The sequence below is a fragment of the Merops nubicus genome, unplaced genomic scaffold (genome assembly GCF_000691845.1).
Source record: "Merops nubicus isolate BGI_N331 unplaced genomic scaffold, ASM69184v1 scaffold1369, whole genome shotgun sequence".
NCBI lineage: Eukaryota > Metazoa > Chordata > Aves > Coraciiformes > Meropidae > Merops > Merops nubicus.
Genome location: NW_008628981.1, coordinates 80,813 through 96,279, shown reverse-complemented (window position 1 = coordinate 96,279; position 15,467 = coordinate 80,813). Strand labels below are relative to the sequence as shown.

The window sequence follows — 15,467 nt, the reverse complement described above, 5'->3', positions numbered from 1 at the left end:
ATAAAGGTGTGTAAGTGTACTGACACCTGACTTCTTTTGCTCTTACCACAGGTGGTTTACAAGCCCAACTACTGTAAATGCTTTTTATAGTGCATCTACCAACCAGATCAGTGAGTATCTGACTTCTGAGCCTCCTTATAAAGTGCCTGTTTGGGAAATGTATGTATCTAGCTTCAGATAATATCTATACAGTTTTTGTGTTTGTGACTGAAAATCAAAAGCTTAAACCTGGTAATTCAGCTGGGAAATATTTTAAGTGAGAGGATAATTCTGGAAAACCAAGGGGTTTCATGAATTTGAATTACTGTTGCTTAATGAGTTACCTATGTCAGGTGCATTGCAGTGGCCACTTGTGCATGTACTCAGTCCATTGCAAATGTTAGCTTAAATAACTTTTGTTAAAGCTTTATGTTTCTGTCTTCTCTTTTCTGTAGCACAAACATGTGTACCCGTACCACCATAAATATATAGCAACTCTTTAAGTGATAGCAGCTCAGTCCTCTAATTTTAATAAATATATAGCAATAAACATGACTAGAGGAGACTATGATATAGACCAGAAAACCTGAAAAGTGGTGTCCAGCAGACTTGTTCAATACCTTCAAGGATAAAGAATGTTATCTGTAGTTAACTTGAAATTCTTGTCTGTATAGTGTGATGAAATTATCTTATATATACACCTGTCCAATGCTAATTTTAGTTACTGGTTGTTTTTAGTGAACATAAATCCTGGTTTGGAAATAGAAATTTTTTTAGAGCTGAGTGTATGGATTAGGTTGTTCATTGCCATTTGCTTTAAGGAGATTTTACATAGAAGATTTCTTACTGGCTTTAGAAGTCTATACTAGTCTGTTACCAGTATGTGACACTTTTCTTCACTCTTACTAGCTTTGCAAGTTAAATCACGCTTCTTCTTCTGGGCTGTCAGGGTTTGAATGATGGCTGCTGTAACCTCTGTGGTCTCAGACCCCAAGGACAGGCATGTCAAAAATTGTTGAGTAACTCTCCCATTTTCTCCTGGTTCTCTTTTGGTCACATAGAGTAGGTTTTGAAAGGCACAAAATTAATGTATCACACTGAAGAAGTTACAGCAGAGGACTAGCTATCTGGTCTGCCAGTAACTGCTTCTAATGATTTCTGTAAACAGTTTTTGCCTTCTAACCATTCACTTGGATTCTTTTGTGTTTAAGCAAAGTAATTTGTAATAATTAGGCAGTTCTTTTGACTGACATCAGTTCTAGGCTTAGACAGCTCTATTTTTATTTGAGGGCTGCCACCATTAAGCAGCCACATTTTTTTGGTTTCTGAGGGGGCACTTGAGGCAGACTTCCCTGAGCTGGTCATTGCCCTGAGGTACCTATGAAGTACAATTGTTGCTCCTAAGCACTGGCCACCACTGCCACTTCAGATGTATGGTGTGAACGAAAAGAAGTCCCAGTCAGCAAGAAATGAGAACCACTGCTGTTATGTCTTCTTTAATATTGGACTCTTTCAAGTTTCAGCAGTGTTCGTCTCTCTCAGCTTTTCTGCCATGGCACAATAAAGAAAGCTGTAATGGAGCCACTGAAGCTAAATTTCACACTTGGTGTGTCTAACTGTGTCATGAAGCAGAGAGCTGTCAAATGTAACTAATCAGTCATGGGTGTAGAGGCAATTGTATTTTCTATCATAACTGCTGACCTTGTATTGCTGGCATCTGACCTTGAAGTTTGGATAGTGTTGCTCATTGTCCTTTTAGGACTGTTCCTAAGAGGAAAAGGATTTAGGTGGCTTTTTCTGAACAAAACCCTCTTCTACTTGAGAAAGGTACAAATATAATCATGCCCTTGAAATGATGTGGAATAGGAAGGAAAATTCAAAGAAAAGCACAATACAAACAGCCTTCTACTTGTTCCAGAAATCCACTGCTGATGTGATTTGCAGGGGAAGAAGTCCTGTGAGATGTGGGAGGAAGATGCTTAGGTCTGAACTTGCTAAGTATTTTGACACATCACTACTGAGTTCACATCAGTGCTGCTAGGAAAGACCTGTGCTGCAAGAGACTGAAGTTTGCAAGTCTGTGCATACTTGTGTGGCATGATGTATCTGCTGGACAAATCTCCTGCCCAGCAGTTAATACCTTACTGCTTTGCAGCTATGTTTTTATTAATAATCCATACAAAGTTCTTCTGTGGGGGCTGCTGATATGCTACGAAAAATGGCCTTTTTAAAGGCCTAGTTAAACAACAGAAAAAAAAGTTCTATAAATGAGAGTCATTTGAGAATAACATTCAAGCGTGAACTCTAGCAAGTTAAATATGAAGCTGTGATATAGCAAGCCCACAAAGATTTTGAGGACCAACTTGCTAAGAGCATAAGTACTACAAACAAAATCTTTTTCAAATACATAAAAATAAGATAATCTTTGCACTCAAGAGTTTGAGAAGTTCCTATCCTATAGTGTTCTCTTAAGGAAGGTAGGTCCCAGGAAATGTGGCAAATTTAGTGTCAATAGAAGGTACTTTAGAGGAAATTAATAAAATTAATTGTAACAAATATAAGGACCAGATAATATTATCCCAGGGATTTCAAGGGAACTTAGACACAAAATTGCTAAACAACCAGCTTTGATGTATGGCTTATCACTTATAGTGGCCTAAGCACAGGAAGAATAGGTGTGGCAAGTGTCAAATCCTTTTTTTTTTTCTTTTTAAAAGAGAGAATCCTGAGTGATCTGTATAAAAAGGCATTCTAGCCCCTATATGAAAGGCACTGGTCCTGATCACGACATGAATGAATAAGCATATGATATAATAGTGAAAAGTCAATGTGATTTAGTTTTTGCTTTTTCTTTCAGAAAAAAATCACACTTTCTTAGTCTATTAGAGTTATTTTAAACCAAAAGCAAGTAAGTATGCTTGATATACTATGCTTATTTCCATACAGCACATTTGATGAGGTTCTTTCCCAATGCTATGAACTGGAAGATGTCATGGGACAAGAAAGAAAGTCCTTTCATAAATTATTGACTGATTAGAGATAAGAAAAGGAGGTAGGAACAAATTACTTGCTTTCAAAACAGTTAGAGGGATGTGCTTGTCACTGTCTTAGCAGCTGATCAGAAAAAGAGGATGTTCTGCTTCAAACAAAAGGACAGGTATAAACTCAGTCCAGGAGGACAGGTTCCTCTGCTATGGATTATTCAAAGGTGGAAAGTAGAATAATTACTTCACAGATAGGTGCCTGACGGTCTTTCTCTACTACTGAATACTGCTGGAAATAAGAGAATGAACCAGATAAACTCTTTGTCTGCTTGAGTGCCCCTGCTCTTCAGTGAGCAAACTCAATTTTAGTGTGTTCAAGGCCCATCTATTTTTGCTCTTGGTAAATAATTTTTCTAAGAAGGAGAATTTGAGAAATGACAATTTTAAAAGGCATAATAAAAATCTCTTCTGGAAAGCAGCTTCTACATTAACTGGAAAATACTTGGTTCCAAAGTTGATTCTAAAAATTAAGACCATTACGTCTGGAAATGGAAATGTACTGCGTGATGTTATCTACCACAGCAACTCCAAACTTGATTAGTTTGAAGGCTTTGTGAAACAGTTAAGAGAAAAAAACATCGATGCCTTGAACCATGGATTCTGAAAAAGAGCTATCATCAGGTACCTGCAGAAGTGCAGGAGAATGTGTAGGCCCTGAGCACTTCTTAACTTTAGGAATATGCTTTTGCCTTCTGTGCTCAGAGCACAGGGAGGTCTTTGACATGCTCCTGGTGGAAGGATTACAAATTCTTCTGTCTCTGTAGTCTGTGTCACTGACATAGGCTTACAATTCCATGCAATCTTCGTACACAGGCAAGCTGTTAAGTGTTTTTAACTTGACTACTCGATTACTTGAAAGAAAAGGTCTTTCTTCACTAAAAGTGAAAATTAATAGAGAGTAGAAACCAGACGGTATAGAAAATAATTAGATTTGGGAGAGTAGAGCAAAACTTGCATATGCAGTAGATTGTAACAAATTTTGCTGCACTTTAGTACAAACATCTTAATGTTTGCTATTGCTTCACTTCATTTTCATTACTAAACTATTGATAGTTTTGTTAATATCTCCAAAGAAGAAATAAGTAGATGAATCAAGGTAAGATGTGTTGCAAAGAGCAACATTAAAAAATATAGTATATATAATTTATCTTATTATTATAGAAGTTTATTCCTGACATTCTCTTTAATAAGTAAAGCATTATACAAGTTTGCGTCTGGTGTTCTCTTTACATGAGTTATTTTTAAAATTTATTTATTTCCTCTTTTTCCATAATTCAAAGTGTCTTAGATTAACAACCATGCATATTTATAATGGTTGTTAATGATTTTTCAATCGTAGTTTGGATCATTTCTCAATCTTCTTTGCATTTGCTTGTATATTTCCCCTCAGTTCTAGGGACTTAACAAGGAGAACTGGTATTGTGTCTGTACCTTTAGATTGTAAAATGTATCAAAGTACACTTCATTTAATCTAAGCAATGTGGATACTACCTTTTTAATTACCATCACTGGAAAACAAAAACACTTTCCAGAAGGCTCTCTTTGTTTTAAAGAGCTTTAAATCAGCCAACAAATATGTGTTGAAAAGAGACACAAGCTATGATCAAAATATACTAGTATACTTCTGTTGAAGAAAAGGTTGTGTTTCATTGCAGCACTAAAATATTTGCCCTTGAATGTTAAGGATAGAAGGGAACTTCTCATTAGGCATTTGGTGTATTTGATCTTCTTTCCAAGTGTATATATGTATGCCTCTAGAATATATCAGAAAAAGTAACTTTTGTGGATTGTGAACAGTAATGAAAGGAGATTTAGAATGAACTGAGGCAAATATAAGCAACACACTCATAAGTTGTAAGCTTGAATAGATGAATTAACTACTGTTGATATTATCTCTGTAAGTTTATACCCATGCTTCTTCTAAGTCATTTGTGCTTGTACTGCAGTTCTCTAGTGGAAGTCAAGAGGCCTCTTTAGAGAGTAGTTTCATTACACGTTACAGGAAGAAGATGTAACCTAAAACAGAATTTTAAAATTATGTTTAAATTAGCATCCATAGAGAAAACTACAGATGAGAGCTCATACTAGCCACTAAGTATCATCTTTATAGAAAACAGCATGCAGATATTGATGCTGGCAGCTTGCTGATGCTGTGAGCTGCAAGGCATAACTCTTACCTTGCCAGGAGCCACGGAAGTGCCAGCAAAGAGCACATGGTGCTGTGGCTGGGGAGGGTGAAGGAACTGTGTATAGGGGCACTTTCTCTTCCCTTAAGATCTAGACTAATTGGAAGGTTATTGATGAAGTATTTTCAAGTGCACCATTAGTTTCCAGGAGGTTAATGAAAATAACAGATTTAGAGTGAACACTTTCTGAGATCTGTTATTAAGTAAGTTTAAAGTGTTCTTAAGTGAGCCTTCATTGTCAGTTTTCCCTATTTACCAAGGACCAATATTCTCTTTTGTTTAACTACAGTCACAGGTGAGTTGATGCATGAACCTTACATCCATTCTTTATTTATTCTTCCTAAAATTCTTATATATAAATATACAAAGTAGGAGAACTTTTTTTTCCCCCTTCATTTTCTGTGAAATCCAGTGAGTTTTTTCCTTTAGAAAATAAAGATTTAAGTTTCTTTTAAAAACAGCTATTCTCACAGGTTTCCTAGTCTCTTAACACACAATATTCCTTGGCCCCTCACAAACCATCTCACAGTTTCCCTCACATTGGCTCACTGAGGTTGGGAAATGCTGTTTCTTTCTTTTTCATGAGCAGCAAATATCCTCCTGTTAGATGAAGAAGTAACTGAGTCAGGAATTGAACCAGAGTCTGCTGAGTCTGAAGGCTGCTTTAAGACCATCACTTCTCTTTATCTGTTAATGAGTTTATTAACTTCTTGGAAAGTTAAGCTTCGTATTCATTCACAGCATGAAACTGTCACTGTGCCTTACAAAATTTATGTTTTCTATCCTCTCCATGAACAGGATAAAACTTGAAATGAAGTATAGGGTTTAGGTTCATGTTATGACAGAGAGTTTGATCATAATAACCTACATATAGCTAATCAAAGCTATCTGGGATGCTCTACAGCATCCAATATGTTTTTTCATGTCTGCTGTATCTGAGAGTGACCCTTGTCTATTGGGACTGGCAGCTAGAGCCCAAGGAGGACATGCAAAATAATCTGAAAAGGCAGTGGGAAGAGATTCAGTTGTCCAAACAGAAGTCTGTGGAACCATTTTAAACAAATGCATCTTTCCCTTTGTGCTGTTTTTAGATAACTAACCAATACCCTAGTTATCTTCATGTTTAATCCCTTATGTGAATTCAATATCTTTTGTTTACTGACCAGCAGCTAGCCTTCTGTTTATAACTTATCCTTTAAAACTCTCCGTCTGAATTCCTTCAATGACACTTGACAAACAAGTTACATCTCTTAAACACAGCTGAGAACTGCCAGCACAGTGATGGGCAGAGTACCCTGAACATTGTACAGTTTAGCACAGCTGCCTCCTATGTCCATTATTTACACACTGGATTCACTAGTGAAGTGCTGGGGTTAAACCCCCAGCCCTGAAGGAGGGTTGGCATATGGATGATGCTCACAACCAGGCAAGAAAGACCTTCCTGATTGGTTTTCACCCGGGGTCTGGCCAGCATCGTGTGGCAACTGATTAGAATTTCAACACCAGGTGCCCCCACCTTCCACATCAACTTGGAGGCGGGGCAAGAAGCCACCTCTGTAAGAGCTGACTTGGCTTATAGTGGGGTGTGGTGGTTCTGGTTGTTGGAAAGGCTCCTGGGCTCTGCTGTAGCAAGTGGAGTTCCCAGGGTGGTGAGGGAAAAGATGAGTCTTTTTTTGGAAAACCTCTACATAACTGGATTCCATGTCTAGATGGTTCCATCTCCCATGGCATGGTTCCTTGACCAGCTTGCTCCCTTTTGCACATCCTGTGTTGTGAGTGGGTGCATTGACTTGTTCTTCCCTCTGGTTGTCTGGCACTCTGGATCTCTGGTGTGTGTTGTGGGAGTAGAGGAAGGAGTTTGTTTGCTGGTCTGTCTGTTAATGATAATATCCATCCTAGTTAGGCAAGCAGTCAGCAGAAGAACTAGCCTGTCAGAATTTCCTTTAAACAAACCAACTAATTGTTGGAAATTGTAGATGCATTAATGTGAAATAAGGTTTTACTAGATTTTTGTCCTGCTCAGTTAGAAATATCATGCAATAGAACTGAGTAATGCAATTGAACTATAGAATTTGAATTAATATTTAAATTTGAACTCCAAATTTCCTCATGATTCGGTGAGGTTTCTCATGTATGTTCAGCTTACTTAATCTATTATTAAGCTTCATTTTTCAGTGAAATATCAGATCAGATGTTATTGCTTGTGTCTCCTCAATGGAGTAAAAATATTACATGGAATCTCAGGGTGCTAATCTGCAAAATGTGTGTAATAATACCATAAAGCTATTAGCTGGAAAATGGATTCATTAATGGTAGTAAATGCCCTGTAAAATTAAAAAAAAAAAAGTTTGAAGTTTGTAATACATTCTAACAAGCTATATAGTGCCTTGTTGTTGAGTGAGGCTGAGAATTACATAATTGATAAAGAGAAGCTAGACACCTTCAATTAGAAGTAGTCCTGTGTGCAGGTAAAGAGTGCTGTCAGGCATTCAAGATCAGTATAAATTCAGAAAGAAATATTTAAAGTAAGTCAGATGTACTCCTCTGCTTCAAATTCCCCTGTATTCCAGAACAGTAAGCTCAGTAAGAGGGAAGTTCAGCCCAGTCGCTGTCTGAAGGTCCAGTTGCAGGCATTAAGAAAGCCAAAGCCTACCTGGAGATTAACCTGGCAAGATATGTGAAGGGAAACAAGAAATGTTTCTACAAATACTCTGCAAGTGTAGCAGCAGCAGAAGATAGTCTAGGGAACACGTGGTCCAACTGCTGAATGAGGGCAGGGGACCTGGTAACAAATGACATAGAAAAGACTGAGGTACTCAATGCCTTCATTGTCTGGGTCTTTACTAGTAAGACTGGATTTCAGGAATCCCAGGCCTTTGAGACCAGAGGTGAAATCTGGATCAAGGAGACATACCCCCAGCAGAGGTGGAGAAGGTTAGGGAATATTTAAAGAGACTGGGCAGACACCAGTCTATGGGCTCTGACAGGGTGTACCTCTGAATGCTGAAGGAGCTGGTTGATGTCCTTGTGAAGCCACTTGATTACCTTTCAAAGGTTGTGGTGATTTGGGATGGTTCCTGAGAACTGGAAGAAAGCAAATGCCACCCTGTCTTCAAGAAGGAAGACCCAGGGAACTACAAGCTGGTTAGCCTCACATCAGTCCCTGTGTACACGATGGATTAAATTCTGGAAACAGTTTCCTTGATCAGCCTTCTACAAGGAGATAATTAGCTTGGTGGAGGAAGGGAAAGCCATGAATGTGATTAAACTTGACATTAGAAAGACCTTCAGCACTGTCTCCTCTAACATTCTCAAATACAAACTGCTGAAAATGGGCTAGGCAAGTGGATAGTCAGGTGGACTGAAAACTGTTTGTACTGCTGAGCTTAAAGGGCTGTCATCGGAACTGCTGGGCTCTAAAGTGTTGTGATTAGCAGCACAAAGTCCATCTGGGGGATGATCTAGCCTGGGTGTCCCACCTTGCCACCTGTAAGATGCATGCATGTAAGGTATCAATGCTGTTCTGTGACAACCTGAATTCAGCTGTCCACAGACCTCCAGTGTTATTGTGATATGTGACCCCAGTGCCTATCTCAAAATGATGCTGCAGTTCTATAACATTGCTCCAAAAGCAAGTAGATTGTAAGGCAGACAAGTCAGATTCTGCATTCCAGGTCTATGTATCACAGAATGGTCAGGGTTGGGAGGGACCTCTGGACATCATCTAGTCCAACCCACCCTGCCAAAGCAGGTTCACCTAGAGCAGGTTACATAGGATTGCAGCAGGTGGGTTTTGAGTATCTCCAGAGAAGGAGATTCCACAGCATCTCTGGGCAGCCCATTCCAGTGCTCTGTCACCAAAAAAAGAAAGAATTTTTTCCTCATGTTCAGATGGAACTTCCTCTGTTCTAGTTTAGGCGTATTGCCCCTTGTTCTATTGTTGGGCACCACTGAAAAGAGTCTAGCCCTATCCTCTTGACACCTGCCCTTTAGGTACTTACAAGCATTGGTAAGATGCCCTCTCAGTCTTCTCCAGGCTAAACAACCCCAGGTCTCTCAGCCTTTCCTCATAAAAGAGGTGCTCCAATCCCCTAAACATCTATGGCAGATAGGTTTGTGTGGGGTCTGTAATAAGTCAGTGGAGTTTTCTTTATGTGTGCTGTTGGGAGTAAGCTCTGAACCTGTAGTAGCAATAGTGTATGGGCAGAGAGGCTCTCAGCCCATATCTCTTCTCTGGGGCTATGTACAGGGAGAAGGCATGAAAAGATGCAATACTGGCTAAATTTATGGTGAAGTGTTAGCTTAAAGTACCTCCCCAGTGCTTGTATCAATTCCTCAAAATGTAAAATTTTCTGAAGCCTGGCTGACTTACTCCTCCAAATCAGTCCTCTGCTTGCTTGGACTCTAGTGGCATATAAATAATCTCATTAGCATTTATTGCTTCTACAGCCTACTGTGAGTTCCCTGAGTTTTGTCATTAATTCTTTGAGGTATAATATGCCAAGCAAGCAAGAAACAGACTTCACAAGGGAATTGCCTAAACTGAGGGATCCAAACCAGCACAAGCTAAGAACCTGTCAGGTGATAGATCTCCTGTTATAATTTCAAGGAGATTGTAGGTCTAGGATATTCTTATCCTTGCTTCCTCCAAGAATGATCTGATTGATGCTTGTCTGAGGGAAACTTCGCATACAGAGGGATGCTCTGTGTTCTCAACTACAAATTTGTTCTTTGTAGTGTTGTAATAGTGGATGAGCACCCTCCCTCATTTAGTGTTAGTAATCTCTGGAGAGGATGACACCTTTGCTTTACTAGCTAGCCAAGAATAACTCGAAACTAGAGAATTAAAAAAAAAAAAGGTCCTGTTGTGGGCAATGCATCGCACTTCCCTGAGATTTTTTTTTTTTCAAAAAATATGTTACATTCTAGTAGTTTCTGACTTTGATTTGGACTGAAAATACTTCCTAAACTTCCTTTTTGTGCAGACTACAAAGGTGTTTCACACAGCTGCATAGAAGTAGAAAACAGTCCTTCAACAAACTCTATGCTCAGGCATTTCTTACCTGAAATGGATACTGGTTTTGAGTAAAATAATTCTCAACTTGTTGTATGGATTCAGTATTGGATCTGCTTTCTATTAATTCAGATGACTTGTTCAGTGAAAACTTTATCTCATGATTTAATTCACATCTGTCTGTGTTTCAGCAATGTCCTGTGAAGGCACCTTTAGATTATATTTCTTAGATGGATGAGCCTGAGTGAAGGTTTGCACCTAGTTTACTGTAAATAATGTGTATTATCTCTATTTGGCATACAGACAAGTGAAAATTCACTACAAAAGTCTATACCTGGACAAAATAATTGTAGCTCCTTAAAAGATCTCGATAGCTTCCTGGTGCAGTGACAGGCATGCAGGATTGTGTGATCCCTGAACAGGGTTTGTGGGGTGCTGTCTTGGTTCATACCGTCTTCAGTATGGGCTCATTTGTTAATTTTGGTCACAGTTTCTCCCATCTGCTATTGACAGGAGAGGAACATTCAGGGTTAGTGGACCCTAGTGATTCTTCATTAAATGGTCTCATTGGCATGTTCATAAACCTTTCCTGAGGTTCAGTTTGAAGGCACTGGGCAGTGTAGTTCAGACTAGATTTCCAGCTCTTAACACTAGCTTTAACTTAGTGTGTTAACAAGCAACTTTCATCATGTTGCATGAGTGTACCATTGCTGTGAGGTGTTTAAAAATATGCATAGTAAATACTCTTCTGAGTGCCCTGGGAGATGAAGAGAGTTAGATCAGGAAAGCTTTGTCCTCGACATTGGTACAATTGTGTTTTGTAGCACTAGAAAAGTGAATGATAACATACTTGAAATAACAAAGCAGCACCTGGAGAAGAGGAAAAAAAACCCCACTCAGAATCTAAGTTTGAAACCCATGCTTTTTGTGAGCTGATTGCAAATAGGTAATCAAGGCAGCCAGGGAGTTCCCCAAAACATTTGACATGAATTGCACTCTGCATTCTCTCTTAAAAAACTTTGTAAGAAAAGGTCAAAAATATGATTTGATAATTTATCTCAGATATAAAGAAATCTGTCTCCTATCTATCCACAAAAACCGAAATAGGGTTAGAATCAAGTGAATGTAGTTTCTGTTTTGATCTGAGTAGCTAGACAGTTCCTTGAAGAGATAGCCATAAGCTGAAGCAGTTGTTCCTTGGAAAGCAAGTGAATTATGGGAGGAAAATGATTCTTCCTTAACAAGGCAGTGTCCATGTGGGGTATTCTTCAAAGTAGGTGTATGCCTGTACTTTATATATGGGAATTCCTGCCATGAGACAGTAAATTCCATATTTGGGCCCAGAAGGATGACATTTTTCAACAACATATAAAAACTTCGACCACAGATGTCTGTTTGATTTAGCAGTTCTTTTGACTGTTAAACTGTTACCACATTCTGCTCCACTGTCTTCAGAATAATAACACTGAAATGTCCTCCAGGAATTAGAAACAGACCTGTGACTTTGAATCTGAGGAACAATTTTGATTCATATGTGCAACATCAGCAGATCATCACTGTCTCCATCGACAGGCTTTTGGTGACTAGGTAGTCTACCAGGTAATTCCTGTAGCTAGACTGACTCTACAGCTGTAATAGTCTACAGTTCTCCTTTACTGAAGTGTCTAAGTATGTTAATTTACTTCTGATTTTCATAGACTATATAGCATTAGGCTTACATTTTATTGCTTTCATATATCTGTTGCCCCACTGAAGCTTAATGAAGCTATCACTTTCTGAATTCTTGCTGCATTTTACCTATACATTGTCTGTTGCTCTGTCAGAACATCTGAGGGGAAGCCAATGGTTTTCTTCACAGGAAACATCAGGTGTTTTTTCACAGGAAAACATGCACTGACACATACAGAGGTTTTTGTTGCTATTGTGTTTCTGAAGGAGGGATAACCTCTATTTCTTCTCAAAGATCATCTATACTGCATTCTGAAACGAATACCTGAGTGAAAGCTCCTCTAGCAAAACCTTCTGAAACTAAACAAGAAAGGTTATAAAATCCAAATCCTTGGGCCTCGTGACTGTTATTCATCCATATTGAACTAGAGACCTTACTATTACTGGTTTTGCTATTGCAGGATTCCCAGCAGGAGAATTGCAGAAGCCTTTCTTTTGGGGAACAGAGTATCCTAGGTAAGTACTGCACCAGGGAACCTCATGCACCTGGAAATGAGGAATAATAAGGAAAGGTGTTGGAAGTACATATAGACAAAGAAGAGGGCATGGAGAAGAAGGCTATGCTGCTGAAGATATCCAAAAGGTAGTGCACAGGGAAAGCTTGGCCCTTGTGTTGATTGTTCTTCCATGCTGCATCCTGCTTTTAATTTTGAAAAACCAGACTTTGAAAACTGCTGTTTTGTGCAATAACTTTTTTTACCCTTGGGAGCTGTATGTGTTGCTGTTGTCTTAAACTGATGATTGATTTCTTGCCTTATGAAGTGCACCTGAGTGCAAGTGTATCAATGTTATAGCATGCAGGTGCAGCAGTGTGCACATGGCACATATTAAAAAGAATTGTAAATCAGGTAACTAACACTTCCTGAACAGAAGTGAATACCCTCTGGAGCCATTTATTACCAGTTTATTGTTCACTTTCTGCTAATATCAGGGATTAACAGTGGGCCTTCACCTGTGCCTGTCGGGGTACCTGGGAATATCTCCATGTGCATAAGTGATTGCCTGAGCAAGCCCATGTGCTACTGTAACTGAGGAAGAGTAATTATAGGTCACATATTTAATTTTGAAAAATCATTGCTCTTATGCAGTTCAATAATTTTCCATTTTAGGGCAGGTTAATACCGTGAAAAGTTTCTGAAGGCAGTCTCTGAAAGTTATTTTGAAGTTACATAAAGCCAGTAACTGGTGCAACATATCCTTAATAAATCTTTGTTAAAAAAAGAGTCAAACTTTTAGAACATTTTGGATTTGCCATCTTCCAATCTGGATATATCTTTGTAAACAGGAAATTTAGCAATACATAAAGAGAGACACATTCAATTTAGGAACAAATGAATTTGCATGCAAAGGGAATTCTTAAAAGCCAGGTGACTTTCTAAGTGGTAATTGGGGATAGAAGAAAGTCCTCTCTTGTTAAGGTGAACTTATTTTCTGCTGTGGTTATTGCAGACCTGTTTCCAGCTTTTCTTTCTGAAGAGATTTCTTTCTACACTGACCTTCTGCCATAGTGATAAAATTGTGGTTCTTTCAAAAAATTATACTTTCCTCATTTCTCTTCTCTAAAGGTTACCTTAGCTTAAATTGGTTTTGCTTGAGTACATATCAAAATGAAATTTAGTAAACAAATGTAGCTGTTTTATATCAGACAACAGATTGCTTTTGTCCTTGAAATATTCTGGATCTGTTTTCTGTCTGCTGAAAAGAAACATGGCACTGGAACACAAAAATCATCAAAAAGTCATCAGCACTTTCTGGAAAACTGGTTTGTCTAGCAAATATTTAACGTTTAGTGGTGTTTTAGCATTGAGTTCCAGCATAACCACTATAAAATGGTTGCATCTATTTGCATAAAGGGAAGCTATCATTTTACATCTCAGTACACGAAATAAAACTATTCAAATGCTATCATTCATGGTCATGAGTCTTCAATGCTGGATATATTGAAATGGAGACTTCAGACCACCTGAGTTGCTAGCTTCCTTACAGCCCTCTGACGCTCCCCAGTCCCAGAAAGTTCTCCTTTAATAAGGTATCTGTTGGGCTGCACCCAATCCCCTCCATCTCTGCCTAGCTGTGCCCCAGAAGTGAAGAGCATAAACAGGGCTGGGAGCATTTCTGGCAAAACTGTTGTGGACCTGGACAAAATGCTGAAAGGGATTCACAGAAGTAAAGGCTATACTTCACCCCAAACTTTACTCCATCTTTTGGAGCTGGGGCAAGCCCTAGGAGTGCCTTGGCACCATCCTGTTCTTTGTCCCTGTGACTTGTGGTAACCAAGAACCTCAGAGGAAAAATACGATGTATTTAGTGATAGGCCTTATTGGTTCATCTCGATGTCTTTACATGTTTTGTGACTTTCTTTTTTTATACTTCTCCAGCTGCAAAAGATCCTATAAACCACTTTACTTCAGATGTGGAAAACAAGTCTAATAGAGTACATTTAGTATGGATAATTATCACTATGTGCTACACAAGATTACAAACTTGTCACACAAAAGGGTGATATTTTCATTGCTGAAATGTGCAATTTTAACCAGTATTTTTTAGTTAAGTTTTCCAATAGTACTTGGAAGAAAAAATTCACTAGGGAAGATTTTATCACACGCAAATTACTTTTCAGGAAAGAAAAAAAAAACAAGGTGAAGAATTATCAGGGGAGAAAGGGGAGTTAAATGATATAATACTTTCTGGGCTTGACTGAGATGAGCAATTAGTGTGCTATGGATCATTAGGTCCAGTAATAACATGTTACTTCAAATTCCTCTTTCTTTCTCCTATTTCAGTACAATATGGTAGAAATACTACAAGCTGCTTTGAATTATGGCATCTCAATAACTGAAACGATTAAAATCACAAAGAACAACTTAACAAATGAAAGTTGCATTCAGTTGATCACTTTCCCTTCACGTTATCCACTGCACTTGATATTAAAAAAATCCCTTTAGCCTTTCCTTCTTTCATCCCTGTTTCTCCCAGATGCATATTTATTTGGGTATAACAAGGAAAAATATAATTAATTATCAATCAGGAGTGCAAAATATGTCTCTCTATTCTGTTTCTCCAGTACATTAGATCTGACTATTGATAACGTGCTACTCCTGGGCAGGTGCAAGGAAATTGTATGACCTCTCTTTTCGTATCTGAAGGGAGACCTGTTTAATGTTGTACAAACTGAAGTCAATCATTTACAAGTCTGTTTGTTGGATGCCAGTGAAGAACAATTTGAGCTGGCATTATGGAAGCCCGTTGTGGCCTTTGATCTATTCTTTTTTTCATGATGACACTAAGAGAATAATTTTATCTGTAACTGTCTAGTTCCCAGAATATAGACAATGCAGTCAACTTAAGGAGTCATTTTGGAGCTCATAGGATGCTAATATGGGATTTGGTTAAAAGAGTGAATCATTGCTATGCTTTTTAGAGTTTTATATTAAAGTTTGCTTTTAAACAAGAGTTTAACATTCAGACTTTTAACAGCTTTAAGTGAAAATTCTGCAAATATAGTTTTCAGACCCA

The 15,467-nt window shown here is 38.4% G+C and overlaps 1 protein-coding gene across 1 annotated transcript in view; it reads left to right on the top strand.

The window, feature by feature from the left end:
- Window positions 1-15,467, top strand: part of PHEX (phosphate regulating endopeptidase homolog, X-linked) — a gene marked incomplete at its 5' end in the record, with an annotated part of 79,824 nt that overhangs the window by 53,272 nt on the left and 11,085 nt on the right. Inside the window, 2 exons of the mRNA XM_008946846.1 lie at window positions 52-110; window positions 12,353-12,407. Coding sequence (XP_008945094.1) covers window positions 52-110; window positions 12,353-12,407 — 114 coding nt within the window. The remainder of the gene's footprint in view (window positions 1-51; window positions 111-12,352; window positions 12,408-15,467) is intronic.